At 43.4% G+C, this 13,579-nt stretch overlaps 1 protein-coding gene across 3 annotated transcripts in view; it reads left to right on the forward strand.

Annotated features, from left to right (window-relative positions):
- The window catches only part of LOC132591164 (zinc finger protein 3-like), a 27,710-nt gene extending 15,157 nt beyond the window's left edge, over positions 1–12,553 (forward strand). For all 3 annotated transcript variants that reach the window (XM_060269632.1, XM_060269635.1, XM_060269629.1), the window contains 5 exons: positions 602–1,117; positions 1,294–1,375; positions 1,919–2,001; positions 3,941–4,067; positions 7,406–12,553. In XM_060269632.1, the coding sequence (XP_060125615.1) occupies positions 602–1,117; positions 1,294–1,375; positions 1,919–2,001; positions 3,941–4,067; positions 7,406–8,244 (1,647 nt within the window). In that variant the 3' untranslated portion in view covers positions 8,245–12,553. The remainder of the gene's footprint in view (positions 1–601; positions 1,118–1,293; positions 1,376–1,918; positions 2,002–3,940; positions 4,068–7,405) is intronic.
- The last annotated feature ends 1,026 nt before the right edge of the window (positions 12,554–13,579 follow it).

A 13,579-nucleotide genomic window follows, 5' to 3' on the forward strand; every position in this document is an offset into this window, starting at 1 on the left:
GGTGATCTGAGCACGTGACCCATCCCATCAGCATCTGCAAAGAAGGTGGGGGGGAACCTTATCCTTGGCCCACCCAGGTGTCTCCTCTGATTTGGTGTGGGTGGCATTTAAAATAGCCTCTTTACTCTAGGCCGTGGTATATGGCAGATTATATCTATCAATATATTAACAATCAACCCTGTTCTTCAGCTCTTAAATTGTTTCAACTGATTTTTAACGTCGTGCTTTTTTACACTGTTGCAAACCTGCCCATGTCATGGTACAGAATAATTGACTTTTTATGTTCTCATGAGGTTCTTGGGGAGGAACGATAGCAAAAGAGGGCTGGGGACTTAAGAGGAACAGCAAGAAAATGAGAGAATAAATTGTTGGTCATGCTGAGTGACTAGGAGAGATGCTGCATATTCTCAACCAAAACCACATTGAAGGTTTTGGTTTGTGGCTTTGAGACAGAGCAGCCTTCTCTTCCAGTCTCTAGCTTCTCTTTGAGTTTTGCTTTTTCTCCTAGAATGAAACCCGGTTGCTGGCTGGAGTCATCCACATAAACCTTTCTTTTCTGACAGCGCAATAATTTGTGCAAACTAATGTTTCGGCTTTGCAGGACGTGGTGGAACCCCCAATTCTGTCTGCCTTTGCCTGGAGACAGGTGTTGGCAAAAGAAGGCAGATTTCACCACTCAGCCTTCGTGGAAGCTTTCTTAGAGCACAGATCAACGATGGGAGAAGAAGACTCAACTCCTCACAGAGCAGGAAGAGGCCCCCATATCAGCAGGGAATTCTGGGAAAGAACACTGCCGAAAAACCTGGATGAGGAGGACACCCTCAGCTCTGACGAACAACGCCGGCGCTTCAGGCAGTTCCGCTACCAGGAGGCCAAGGGACCCCGAGAGGTTTGCAGCCGACTCCATGATTTCTGCTGTCGTTGGCTAAAGCCAGGGCAGTACACCAAGACTCAGATCCTGGACTTGGTGATCTTGGAGCAGTTCCTGGCTGTCCTCCCCCCGGAGATGGAGAACTGGGTCAGGGAATGTGGAGTGGAGACCAGTTCCCAGGCGGTGGCCCTGGCCGAAGGTTTCCTTCTGAGTCAGGAGGAGGAGGAGAAGCAGTTAGAGCACCAGGTGAGAGGGTTTCATCCTGGTAGTGCCAAGGTGCTGAGAATCCTAAAAAACTCGACTGATTCCCCAGCTTTTCCTAGAAATCATCCAATAGCCAGCACCCCTCAAGCTTTTGCTTCTGCCGTTCCTTTTGCAATGCTTCTCCCCATTCTCTGTTTGAATACATATTCCTCTTTCAGGTCAAAGTTCTTCTTGGACAAGCAGCCCCTGATTTCTTTGAGGCGGAGAGGATTCTGTCGGGCACTGGACAGAAGTCACTGGGTAAGGGAGAAGGAGGTGGACTTGCCTGTATCGCTTATACAATTCAGTCGTACCTTGGAAGTCAAATGGAATTCGTTCCGGAAGTCCATTCAGCTTCCAACATGTTTGAAAACCAAAGTGCGGCTTCTGATTGGCTGCAGGAAGCTGCTGCAGCCAATTGGAAGCCGCGCAAGCCCCGTCGGATGTTCGGCTTCCAAAAATAGTTCGCAAACCAGAACAGTCACTTCCGGGTTTGGGATCCAAAATGTTTGGGAACTAAGCTGTTTGACTTCCAAGGTACGACTGTAAATCTGTGGACTGCTTTCATCTTTTTAATTTATTTTCCAATGGGGTAACTCTCTTGTCTCCAGCCTCAAAAATGCCATAATCCTGGAAAGCTTGGTATGTTTGTGTCCAAGAGCCCAGATGGGGAGAGAGTTGTTTCCACACCACCGACCTGTAAAATGGGTCTAAACATCCAGAAATGCATGCAACAGCACCCACATGAAACTTAGATGCACATTGTAACTGAGATGAGCTTCCTTTCATCTTTGTCTCTGACAGGCGATGGAGCGATACCGGAAATACTTAGTCGGTCAACTCTTCTGTGTGCTGGAGGAGAAGCAGCAGACACAGGAACTGAACCGGTATGGGGAACTATCACTGGCGAGACAAGCAGGGGACAGCCTGCCTGCCTCTGTCCCACCCCCCTCGCCTCCTTAGGCCTGGAATGAACCTCTTTTCTTCTCTTTAACTGCATAGTTCAGTCAGTAGAGCACAAGACTATTAGGGTTGTGGGTTCAAGCCCCACGTTGGGCAAAAAGATTCCTGCGTTGCAGGGGGTTGGACTAGATGACCCTCAGGTTCCCTTTCAATTCTACAATTCTTTGCTTCTGTCAAAATAGCAGGCGAGGAAGCAGTGGTCGCTGGTACCCCTTAGGACTGGTGGGTGGGGTGGTTGAAGGCAACCTTTATTTTAAAAAAACCTAGAAGCCTTTCTCTGAGGGATAATAGGACAGGATATAGCAAAAGACTATTTATGTATGCAAGCACAGCAGCCAGGATGCTTTATGCTCAGAGATGGAAGTAAGATACCGTCCCAACCAAGGAAGAGTAGCAGTAAAAATTAATGGAATATGCAGAAATGGCAAAACGTACGGGGATAAGAAATCAAGAAGAAAGTGTTTTTATTAAAGAATGGGGATATTACATAGATTTTTTAAAAAGAATTATTGTAAACAACTAAACACAGGATTAATATAAAATCAAGCAGTTGGGGAGGGGAGGAGATCTATGTATCTATTATCTATCTATCATCTATCTATCTATCATCTATCTATCTATCTATCTATCTCATCTATCTCATCTATCTATCTAAAAGATGTTATGGGGGAGGGACAGTTTAATTAAACGAATTCACTCCGTAACCAAAGCAGGAGTGTAGGGAAGTCGAAATGAAAGATACAAATGTAAAGGAGACTATTGCTGTTAAATTGAAAACTACAGGTGAAACTCAGAAATAAGAATATCATCAAAAAGTGCATTTATTTCAGTAATGCAACTTATTATTTTTTCTTTTTCTTTTAATTTTCACAAATGCTTTCTTTTGGAAATTCCACAGTAATAAAACAAATAGTTACAATAATACAAAAATAAATAAAAATAAACATCACTATTACATTTCATTAATTACATTCCATTTATAATTGACCCGCCTAACGACAAATACTGTACATTCCGGCGTATAAGACGACTGGGCGTATAAGGCAACCCCCAACTTTTTCAGTTAAAATATAGAGTTTGGGATATACTCATCGTATAAGAAATACGACCCGCGTATAAGACGACCCCCGACTTTTGAGAATATCTTTCTGGGTTAAAAAGTAGTCTTATACTCAGGAATATACAGTAATTACAATTACAACAAATTAAGGCTTGACATATCTTGTTTTGCATGTCATGCATCTATCTCATATATTGGTTTCATCTTTTAAGTTGCATTACTGAAATAAATGCACTTTTCGACGATATTCTAATTTTCCGAGTTTCACCTGTATATATATGGGGTGGAAGGCAGGGATCCCAACAGCACATGACGGCAGATTCAATAACAGGCAGAGCCAACTAATTCTTCCTCCTCCCTGCTGAGCCCTATAAGGGGCAACATTGGGACTAAGGAGGAGGAGGTCGATTTGCTATTCTACCTTAGTTTTAACTATCGCAGACAGGAGAGACTGGGATTGTTGGGGAGGACAGCACCCCATTTTCCAAAACAGACCAGTCTCCACTGCTAGGAAGGCTGCAAATGCCTCTCCCCACCCCAAAATTATGCAGGATAATATCCAGCTGCCTTTCCTGGGTGAATCTTTTGGATTCAGCTAGTAGTGGCATCCCCAAACTGCGGCCCTCCAGATGTTTTGGCCTACAACTCCCATGATCCCTAGCTAACAGGACCAGTGCTCGGGGAAGATGGGAATTGTAGCCCAAAAGATCTGGAGGGCCGAAGTTTGGGGATGCCTGAGCTAGTAGATCATCTTTTATGAGGTCTATAATGCAGCAAATGTTTCTCTCTCTCCCCCCCCCCAGGGTCCAGTGTCATTTGAGGAGGTTGCTGTGTATTTCACGGAGGAGGAGTTGCCTCTGCTGGATGCGGACCAGAAAGCTCTGCACAGGGAAGTTATGGAGGAGAATTATGGGATGGTGGCCTCTTTTGGTAAGGCCCCCTATTTCATTGGCTGCTGGTAACATCTCTTTAGGGGCGGAAATAAGGAACGCGTAATTTCTTTTGCACATTTCCACACTTCAACCACCTTTTTGGTAGTGGAGCTCTAATTACATCTACTCAGAAGTAAGTTACATTAAATTCAGTGACTGCAAGCTTATCATTTTAAGGGGGGCATTTAAAAACAGCCTCGGCTCCGCATGCAGTCTGAGCTGGGACCTGAACCCAGGCCTCTGACAGACTTCATCCAGGTCCAACATTCATGAGAAGACTGCCATAATGGCTATGCAGAGGACATTAAGGTTCACAAATAATAACATACTGGAGATCCCGAGTCACAAGGTGGTTAGACTGGCCTCAACCAGGACCAGGGCCTTCTCAGTACTAGCCCCGACCTGGTGGAACGCTCTCTCTCAGGAGACTAGGGCCCAGCGGGAGTTGTCATCTTTTCATAGGGCCTGCAAGACAGAGCTGTTCCACTTGGCCTTTGGACTGACTCAGTCTGACCCCGGTGTTACCCTCCCCTAAGGTTTTATCCTACAGATATTTAAATGAGGTTGCACTTGTAGATTCCTAATTTTAAAATTGAATTTTAACATTGTATTTAAGCTGCATTTTAATTGAATTGTTTCTTTTATGCTTGCTTTGATATTCTTGTTGTTAGCCACCCTGAGCCCGGTCTTGACTGGGAAGGGCGGGGTATAAATGAAATTATTATTATTATTATTATTATTATTATTATTATTATTATTATGCTCGGCCTCCACAGCTTGGAGTGCCCTTTCCTCAGGTCCTGTTTGTGAGCTTCCAACAGGCAATCCTTTGGCCACTGTGAGAACAGGATGCTGGATCTGGCAGGCTCTTTTTCTAGTTTTTTTTTAAAATTTGTTTTTTTAAAAAACGTCTTTATTGAACAATCAAAAAGTACGTAATTACCGTATATGTGCACTAAACATGTTGAGACATAAATAAAAGGGAGAAAAAGAAGAGAAGCAGAACCCGTGTAGAAGGGAAAATAAAGGGGGGGAGGGAAAATAACCCCAAACTGTATATTTTACAAGGCCGTTATTGTATTATTGTACTTCACCAGATCTTAGACCTATTACAGTATTTGTAAGAATGAATTCCAAATATCATTGAATTTGTCCATGGCAAGTCTGTGTTTATATGCAAGTGGTTCGTATGTTGCGAGTTTGGAAGGGGTTGGACATTATTATTATTATTATTATTATTATTATTATTATTATTATTATTATTATTATTAGAATTTATATACTGCCCTATACCCAGGGGTCTCAGGGTGGTCCACAGAATAAAATCAAGATGTTGTTGTTTAGTCGTTTAGTCGTGTCCGACTCTTCGTGACCCCATGGACCATAGCACGCCAGGCACTCCTGTCTTGCACTGCCTCCCGCAGTTTGGTCAAACTCATGTTCGTAGCTTCGAGAACACTGTCCAACCATCTTGTCCTCTGTCGTCCCCTTCTCCTAGTGCCCTCAATCTTTCCCAACATCAGGGTCTTTTCCAAGGATTCTTCTCTTCTCATGAGGTGCCCAAAGTATTGGAGCCTCAGCTTCACGATCTGTCCTTCCAGGGAGCACTCAGGGCTGATTTCCTTAAGAATGGATAGGTTTGATCTTCTAGCAGTCCATGGGACTCTCAAGAGTCTCCTCCAGCACCATAATTCAAAAGCATCAATTCTTCGACGATCAGCCTTCTTTATGGTCCAGCTCTCACTTCCATACATCACTACTGGGAAAACCATAGCTTTAACTATACGGACCTTTGTCGGCAAGGTGATGTCTCTGCTTTTTAAGATGCTGTCTAGGTTTGTCATTGCTTTTCTCCCAAGAAGCAGGCGTTTTTTAATTTCGTGACTGCTGTCACCATCTGCAGTGATCAAGGAGCCCAAGAAGGTAAAATCTCTCACTGCCTCCATTTCTTCCCCTTCTATTTGCCAGGAGGTGATGGGACCAGTGGCCATGATCTTGGTTTTTTTGATGTTGAGCTTCAGACCATATTTTGCGCTCTCCTCTTTCACCCTCATTAAAAGGTTCTTTAATTCCTCCTCGCTTTCTGCCATCAAGGTTGTGTCATCTGCATATCTGAGGTTGTTGATATTTCTTCCGGCAATCTTAATTCCGGCTTGGGATTCATCTAGTCCAGCCTTTCGCATGATGAATTCTGCATATAAGTTAAATAAGCAGGGAGACAATATACAACCTTGTCGTATTCCTTTCCCAATTTTGAACCACTCAGTTGTTCCATATCCAGTTCTAACTGTAGCTTCTTGTCCCACATAGAGATTTCTCAGGAGACAGATGAGGTGATCAGGCACTCCCATTTCTTTAAGAACTTGCCATAGTTTGCTGTGGTCGACACAGTCAAAGGCTTTTGCATAGTCAATGAAGCAGAAGTAGACGTTTTTCTGGAACTCTCTGGCTTTCTCCATAATCCAGCGCATGTTTGCTATTTGGTCTCTGGTTCCTCTGCCCTTTCGAAATCCAGCTTGCACTTCTGGGAGTTCTCGGTCCACATACTGCCTAAGCCTGCCTTGTAGAATTTTAAGCATAACCTTGCTAGCGTGTGAAATGAGCGCAATTGTGCAGTAGTTGGAGCATTCTTTGGCACTGCCCTTCTTTGGAATTGGGATGTAGACTGATCTTCTCCAATCCTCTGGCCATTGCTGAGTTTTCCAAACTTGCCAGATATTGGGTGTAAAATCAAGATATAAAACCACAAAATCTATATATTAAAAAATGTAAAAAAGGTGAAACTGTGAGCTCCACTTTTCTCCGAAACCGCTTGACCGCTTGTCTTGGAATTTGGACACAACCTCGGATTGCTCACATCTCATACCTGCGCAGGTAAAAACCTGCTTTTCCAGAAGCTAAAACAGTGCCCTCAAGTGGCGTTATTCCCACAGCTCCTCCTCCACCTCCTCCTCCCTCCCCATGGAGTCTAGCCCACACCCACAAACCCTGCCTCCGCCATGAGATCCTGTAAACAGACTAACGCACAGCAACGTGTGCAGGGCCAGCTAGTACATAATAAAAATAAAAACAAAAACTCAATAGCCCCCCCCCAACAACAAATTACAATAATTGAATTGTAGAATTGGAAGGGCCCCCCAGTGTCCTCTAGATCACCATCCTGCAATATATGGCAGTTGCCAGTAAATGCCAGTCAACAGAGGCTGTTACATGTGTGAAAATTTGCCTTCCATATATTGCAATGACCTTTATTGCAAAGTGTCATTCTATTTGCTTGGTGAATGGAGGCTCAATTTCTTCCCCAAGCTCTTATCACTTTCCCTGTCTCCATTACAGCAGGCGGCGAATGGGAAACGCAACATAATCGTGACCGACTCCCAAAGGTGTCATTGGAAAGAGACAGGTGCAAAAAGAGCAAAACGCATACCGGACAGCTGCCGCATAAATGCTTGGAGTGCGGAAAGAGCTTCAGACTGAGTGCAAGTCTCACAAACCATCAGAGAAGCCACAATGGGGAGAAACCATATAAATGTTTGGAATGCGGAAAGAGCTTCAGTCTGAACAGAGACCTTGCTTATCATCAGATAATTCACACGGGGGAGAAGCCGTTCCAATGCATGGAGTGCGGAAAGAGCTTTACTCGAAGCACAAACCTCCGCGGTCATCAGAGAATCCACACAGGTGAGAAACCCTACCAGTGCTTAGTGTGTGGAAAGAGCTTCAGCCAGAAGAAATATCTCACGTCTCATCATCGCATTCACACAGGGGAGAAACCCTATAAATGTTTGGACTGTGGAAAGTGCTTCATTCTGAACAAAGACCTCACTTGCCATCAAAGAATCCACACAGGGGAGAAGCCGTATCAGTGCTTGGAATGCGGGAAGAACTTTCGCTTGAACAAAGACCTTGCCTGTCATCAGAGAATTCACACTGGGGAGAAACCGTACCAATGCTTGGAATGTGGAAAGAGCTTCAATAGGAGCACAAACTTCCGCTGTCATCAGCGAATCCACACTGGGGAGAAACCGTATCAGTGCTTGGAGTGTGGAAAGAGCTTCAGTCGGAAGATACATCTCACTTGTCACACACAAAAATCGCACTCGGGGGAAATTGTAGAAGTGCTTGGAGATGAGCTGTTCCAGGATTCCTTTGAAATCCTTACCCTGGACATATAAAAAGGAATTCGAGAGAGATAAATTTCGCTCTAAAGTCAAACTGGAGTATAATACAGTTAAACCTTGGATCCCGAACGCCTCCGTTTTGGAATGTTTCAGCTCCCAAAAGAGGAAAACCTGGAAGTAAATGCTCCAGTCCAGTTTTGGAATGTTTTTCGGAAGGTGAATGTCCAATGCAGCCTCCGCTTGAGTGCAGGAAGCTCCTGCAACCAATCGGAAGCCGCGCCTTGGTTGTCGGAACATTTCGGATGCCGAACGGGCTTCTGGAACGGATTATGTTTGACAACCGAGATTTGACTGTGGCTGTTTTGCAAGCATGATTGCAATTTTTGCTGACATATCAAAGAGAATTAAATCAATAGCAATAGCTGAATTGGTGGGTAAATTTTAAAAGAGGATTTATTTTTCCCTAGGAAGCTACTTTATACCAAGTTAGAACACTGATCCATCTAGCTCAATATTGACTTCATTGACTGGTAGTGACTGTCCTGGGTTTCATCTGCGTGAGACCTGTCTTCACTCTCCTCATTGGAAATATACATATTTATACTGGCAATGGGCCAAGCATATCTCTGTATGTTCATCTCAAAGAGTTGCATTCAAGTCCTACTCAGAGTAAACCCTCTGAAATTAATGAACCCAATCATATCCACTAACTCCAATGGGTCTACTCTTGAGCAGGACTAACGTTGCACACCACCCAAAGTGTGTGTTTACAATGTTTTGTATTGCTGGTACCTCGCACCACAGAAGTCATGATATTATCTGTGTTTGTTGAAAATGATGCAAACACCATTCATACACGGTGGAAAAATAAAATCGCCTATTCCTGTGGGAACGTTATAGCTCAGATGAACATCAATACTGGCTGTTCCGTATCTGCAATAGAGTCGTACCTTGGTTTTCGAACAGCTTAGTTCTTGAACGTTTTGGCTCCCGAACGCTGCAAACCCGGAAGTGTTCCGGTTTGCGAACTATTTTTGGAAGCCGAACATCCAATGGGGCTTCCGATTGGCTGCAGAGCTTCCTTCAGCCAATCAGAAGGTGCGTTTTGGAAGTTGAACAGACTTCTGGAACGGATATGCGTTCGACTTCCAAGGTACGACTGTATATATTTTACTTGGTTGTCTCACTGGCGGGGACAGACTATTGCTAGCACGTAACTCTGGTGTTTGAAAGCTTGCGCTGGTTGTCCGCTGGGAAAAGTTACAGGTTCTTGTATTAAGAACCTGGGTCCAATATATTCTTAGGACTGCCTGATTCCTTATATCCCTGCCCGATCAAGGAGGTCTTCAAAGCAGTCATTGTTACGATCCCTCATGATGTTGTGGCTCATCTCCATCAGGAGCTATTGTGGGGAACTCCCAGTTAAGATCACATACCCTCCAACATTTCTCCAATGAAGATAGGGATGTCCTTCATTTCCCGCCACTCTGGACTGCTTCCAAGATATATAAAAATATAAAACCTTTTTTTAAAAAACTTCCCTGTACAGGGCTGCCTTCAGATGTCTTCTAAAGGTTGTAGATTTACTTATCTCCTTGGCCCGGGGGGCGCATAACTCCATACCCTCCAACATTTCTCTGATGCAAATAGGGATTTCCTAAGGAAAAGCAGGACATTCCAGGATCAAATCAGAAACATGGGCGGCTTCTGTAAATCTGGGACTGTTCCTGGAAAATAGGGTCTGAACTTGTCATGCCTAATAAAGGTTATTGATTTGATTTGAAAATAGGGTCTGAGATCAGATTTGTTAAGCTTCCTGTGCTCAGTGATGACCTGAAAATGCTGGTGTTTAAGCTGTTCCGATTTTCTGGTTAGTTTTAGTTTTCTTGTATCAACTACATTGCACACCACCTAGAGGCTCTGATGTTAAGCGGTATGTAAGTGGCTGAAATAAATTGACGATAAGAAGGGACCCTTTGGAATGAGCGGTAAATCTTTTATTTAAACACACAGTGGGAATAGTTCTAGCTGCCAAATGGAGGCTCTCCTGCATTCTTCCACAAAAGGAATGGATTTATGTAGTTTTGGATGTAGCCTCAGCTGTAATGTTAACAGGATCCACTCATTTATGAGAAGGTAGGCAAAAGAAAGAAATATCTGAGCAATGTAGAAAGCCATTATTGTATCATACTGCAATGTAATATGGATATCAAAGTGATCTGACCGCACATTGGATTAATGAGTTACCTTGCATTTTTAACTTCTATGTAAAAGAAGAACAAGATAGTATGAATGCAAATTAAGTTGGTAACTCCCATTGATGAAACACATTTTATCAGTGAAGAATATTATCTGTTACGTGTATATATTGTGCATTTTGTGACGTGTGTTTTGTATATTTTATAATAAAACTTTTTCCTCCCCTAAGAGCTTGCAATATGGAACAAAACTGCCACCGTTTCACTCCTGTTTTCACACTGGAGAATCCATTTGCGGCTTCCTGGTTCAGCGCCAACGCCGATCGGCGGGGTTTCGTCTCGTCTCCGAGACGGCCCGTCTCTGCTAGGAGTGGGGAGGGCAGCGAGAGCGACGCTGCGCCCCTTAGAACCTCGGGAAGGGCGTCCCGGGGGCAATTTGCTCGGCATAGACCCAATCCGGACTCCCCAACTCTTCGGTTAGCTCTAATAAGAGCTCCGGAGTGAGGAGGGTAGAAGTCGCGGGGGCCATTTTGAGCGGCAACGTTATTCTAGCAGGGAGAAGCTTCAAGCCGAAGGCGGAGAGCGCTGGATTCTTCCGAAAATAAAACGATTGGAAAAGACTGTAAGTAACCTCACGATTTGGATTATAAAACAATTTGGATCTGGGAGAGAGGGGAGAAAAGAGGAAGCCACCCCCCCCCACGGCAACAAAGAGACAGTAAATAGAAACCCGAAGCCATAAACAGAAGATTTGTAATTCAAAAGGATCCCTCAAAGGCATCAAAGAGAATCTCCCCTTTGATGCAGGGTGAAAAGGGGAGAGAGACTGTGATTTATGACTGCCCTGCAACAAGAGGTAAAGGCTAAGATAAACCTTTCTTTCCCTTGGGAGCCGGCAGCCCAGACAACCCAGTGAGTTGATCAGGATTTATAAGTCAATTTTTATTTCACTTGGTATTCCTGGACTTTGTGGAATTTCTTTTTTGGTTTAAGTGCTTGTGAAATGTGAGTTCGAACTTTATTGTTAACAAGACTTGAAGAATGCAGTCAGCTTGTTAAAATGGAGTCGAGAAAATAAACTGTGATCATATTCCACCCCACGTGACAAGTTTTGACCTTGGCAGGATTGAATTATGTCAACAAAGAAGTGTTCCCCTGAGTTCCAGCGGTCTGTTTTGACCTTAATGTGGGAAACAAGAATAGAGCTATGTCAAGAGGAGACAAGACGGCAAGAGTTACAGGAAAAATTTCAGATGGTGATGGCGGAATATGATTTTTTAGGAGATGCTTTTGACACTGAAAAAGATGAATGTGAGAATGACAATGATGATAACTATGATTTGGAAGGAAAAGATGAAGATGAGGACTGTGATGATTCAACACAAAATGAAGCACACCATGGAAAAAATGATGACTCTACTCTACAAAAAGTTGGATGGAGTGCCCTGCTTTTGAGGGGGGCACGATTGGTATTTTTGGAACTCCAGAACGCCCACAGGGAAGAAGGAAAAAATATGCAGAGAAGAGAAGAAATCCAGGGGTCCTGTATGGTGGCCTGGATGGTAAAAGACTGTAAACAGGGGGTGGGGTGAAGGGAAAGGGATGTTGTGATTATAAGGATGGATTAACAGGTTTATAACTGGTCTGCTGATTTTGGAATTTGCTGGATTGGGGGGGTGGAGCCGGTATCGGGGATGTAAGGTTAAATTGAGAATAGTTATGGTTTTAAAAGTGAATGGATTTTGGAAAATGTGTAAATATGGAGGCTTATAGAGGGAGAAAAAAATTAGGCACGGGAAGAGAAAATGGGAGTTTGATTTTTCAGTGATTTGAGTATTAGATGAAAATGTTAACAATTGATTTATAAGTTGTATAAGATACAAAGGTGTATTTTTATAAAGTAAGAAACTGTTGCAGATGATAAAAAAGGGAGGAAAACCGGGGAAGGGAGGGGAAGCCCACAAAATATGGTTTTACAACTATGAATGTAAGAAAAATTTTTCTGTTTTGTATTGTTTTTTTCTTTTTTCTGCCCTTTCTTTTTTCCCTTTTTTCTATTTCTATTTTTTTTCTTTTTTTGGTATGACAATAGATGGTTGGATGGATGTCCTCCTGCGTACTGCCCTGGTTTGCTGGAGCTCCCTGGTGGCAGGGGGGGCTTTGGGGTCAGGGGAGGGGGAGGGGGACAGAAATCCAAGCATAAAATGGACCATCTCTGACTGTCCACATACATGGGATACTTCTGTGGCAGGGGAGGACCCATGTGGGTGGGTAGGAAGGAGGTGGAAAAGGGGTTTAAGTATGTACCGTTTTTTTTGTTTTTTTGTATTTTGTAAAATTAATAAAAAGTATGTTCAAAAAAAAAAAGAGAATCCATTTGCTGTTAGGAATGAAGAAGTCGAGAGTATTCGCAAGAGGTTTCTCTGCCAATAGCCAGTTTTGCAAAAGTTACATTTGGTTTTACAAATCCTTTCACACAAATAAAATTCTTACAATTGTTAAAATTAAAACACTATTCTTCCGGATCTTCGGACTCGCCACCCCCCACCCCTCCGTAGATTCTTAGAATACCTTTGTCCTTAAAAAGGGGCAGTGGCATGCTGACTCACGGACCACACAACTCAGCATCCTTGCGGCTTTCAGCGGAGCCCTGGGGGTGTAAATGACTGGCAGACTTTACAAAGCCGGTATCGCTGGATCAAGTTTGTCGATTCATTAAACTAGATAATAAATAAAACTTAAGTTCTGGGTACGTATAAGCTTTCGTGTGCAAGCACACTTCTTCAGATAGACACAAAAGCTTATACCCAGAACAAACAAACTTGGTCTCTAAGGTGCTACTGGGCATTTTTTTTAAATTTCAGTTGCATCAGACCAACACGGCTACCTACCTGAATCGTTAAACTAGATAGTTTTGAATAAATGTGCACATTGAATAAATGTTACTGTTTTGCATCTGTACTGTTATCTTCCTGCAAAACCACTATTCTGAATGGCGCTTTCTCATGGGGAGGGGGGGGCACTCAGAATGAGTTTCTGGAACCAAGGTGACCCGAGAAGGTTTGGGAACCACTGGATCAGACAGGTGTGACCAACCGTGCTCTACTTTTTATTTTTTAAAGTCGAACCCTTTTATTCGGCCACAATGTGGACGTACATATCAAGAAGGGAGGGAAAACATTGTCGTTACA

This window comes from Zootoca vivipara, chromosome 2, assembly GCF_963506605.1.
Source record: "Zootoca vivipara chromosome 2, rZooViv1.1, whole genome shotgun sequence".
Taxonomy (NCBI): domain Eukaryota; kingdom Metazoa; phylum Chordata; class Lepidosauria; order Squamata; family Lacertidae; genus Zootoca; species Zootoca vivipara.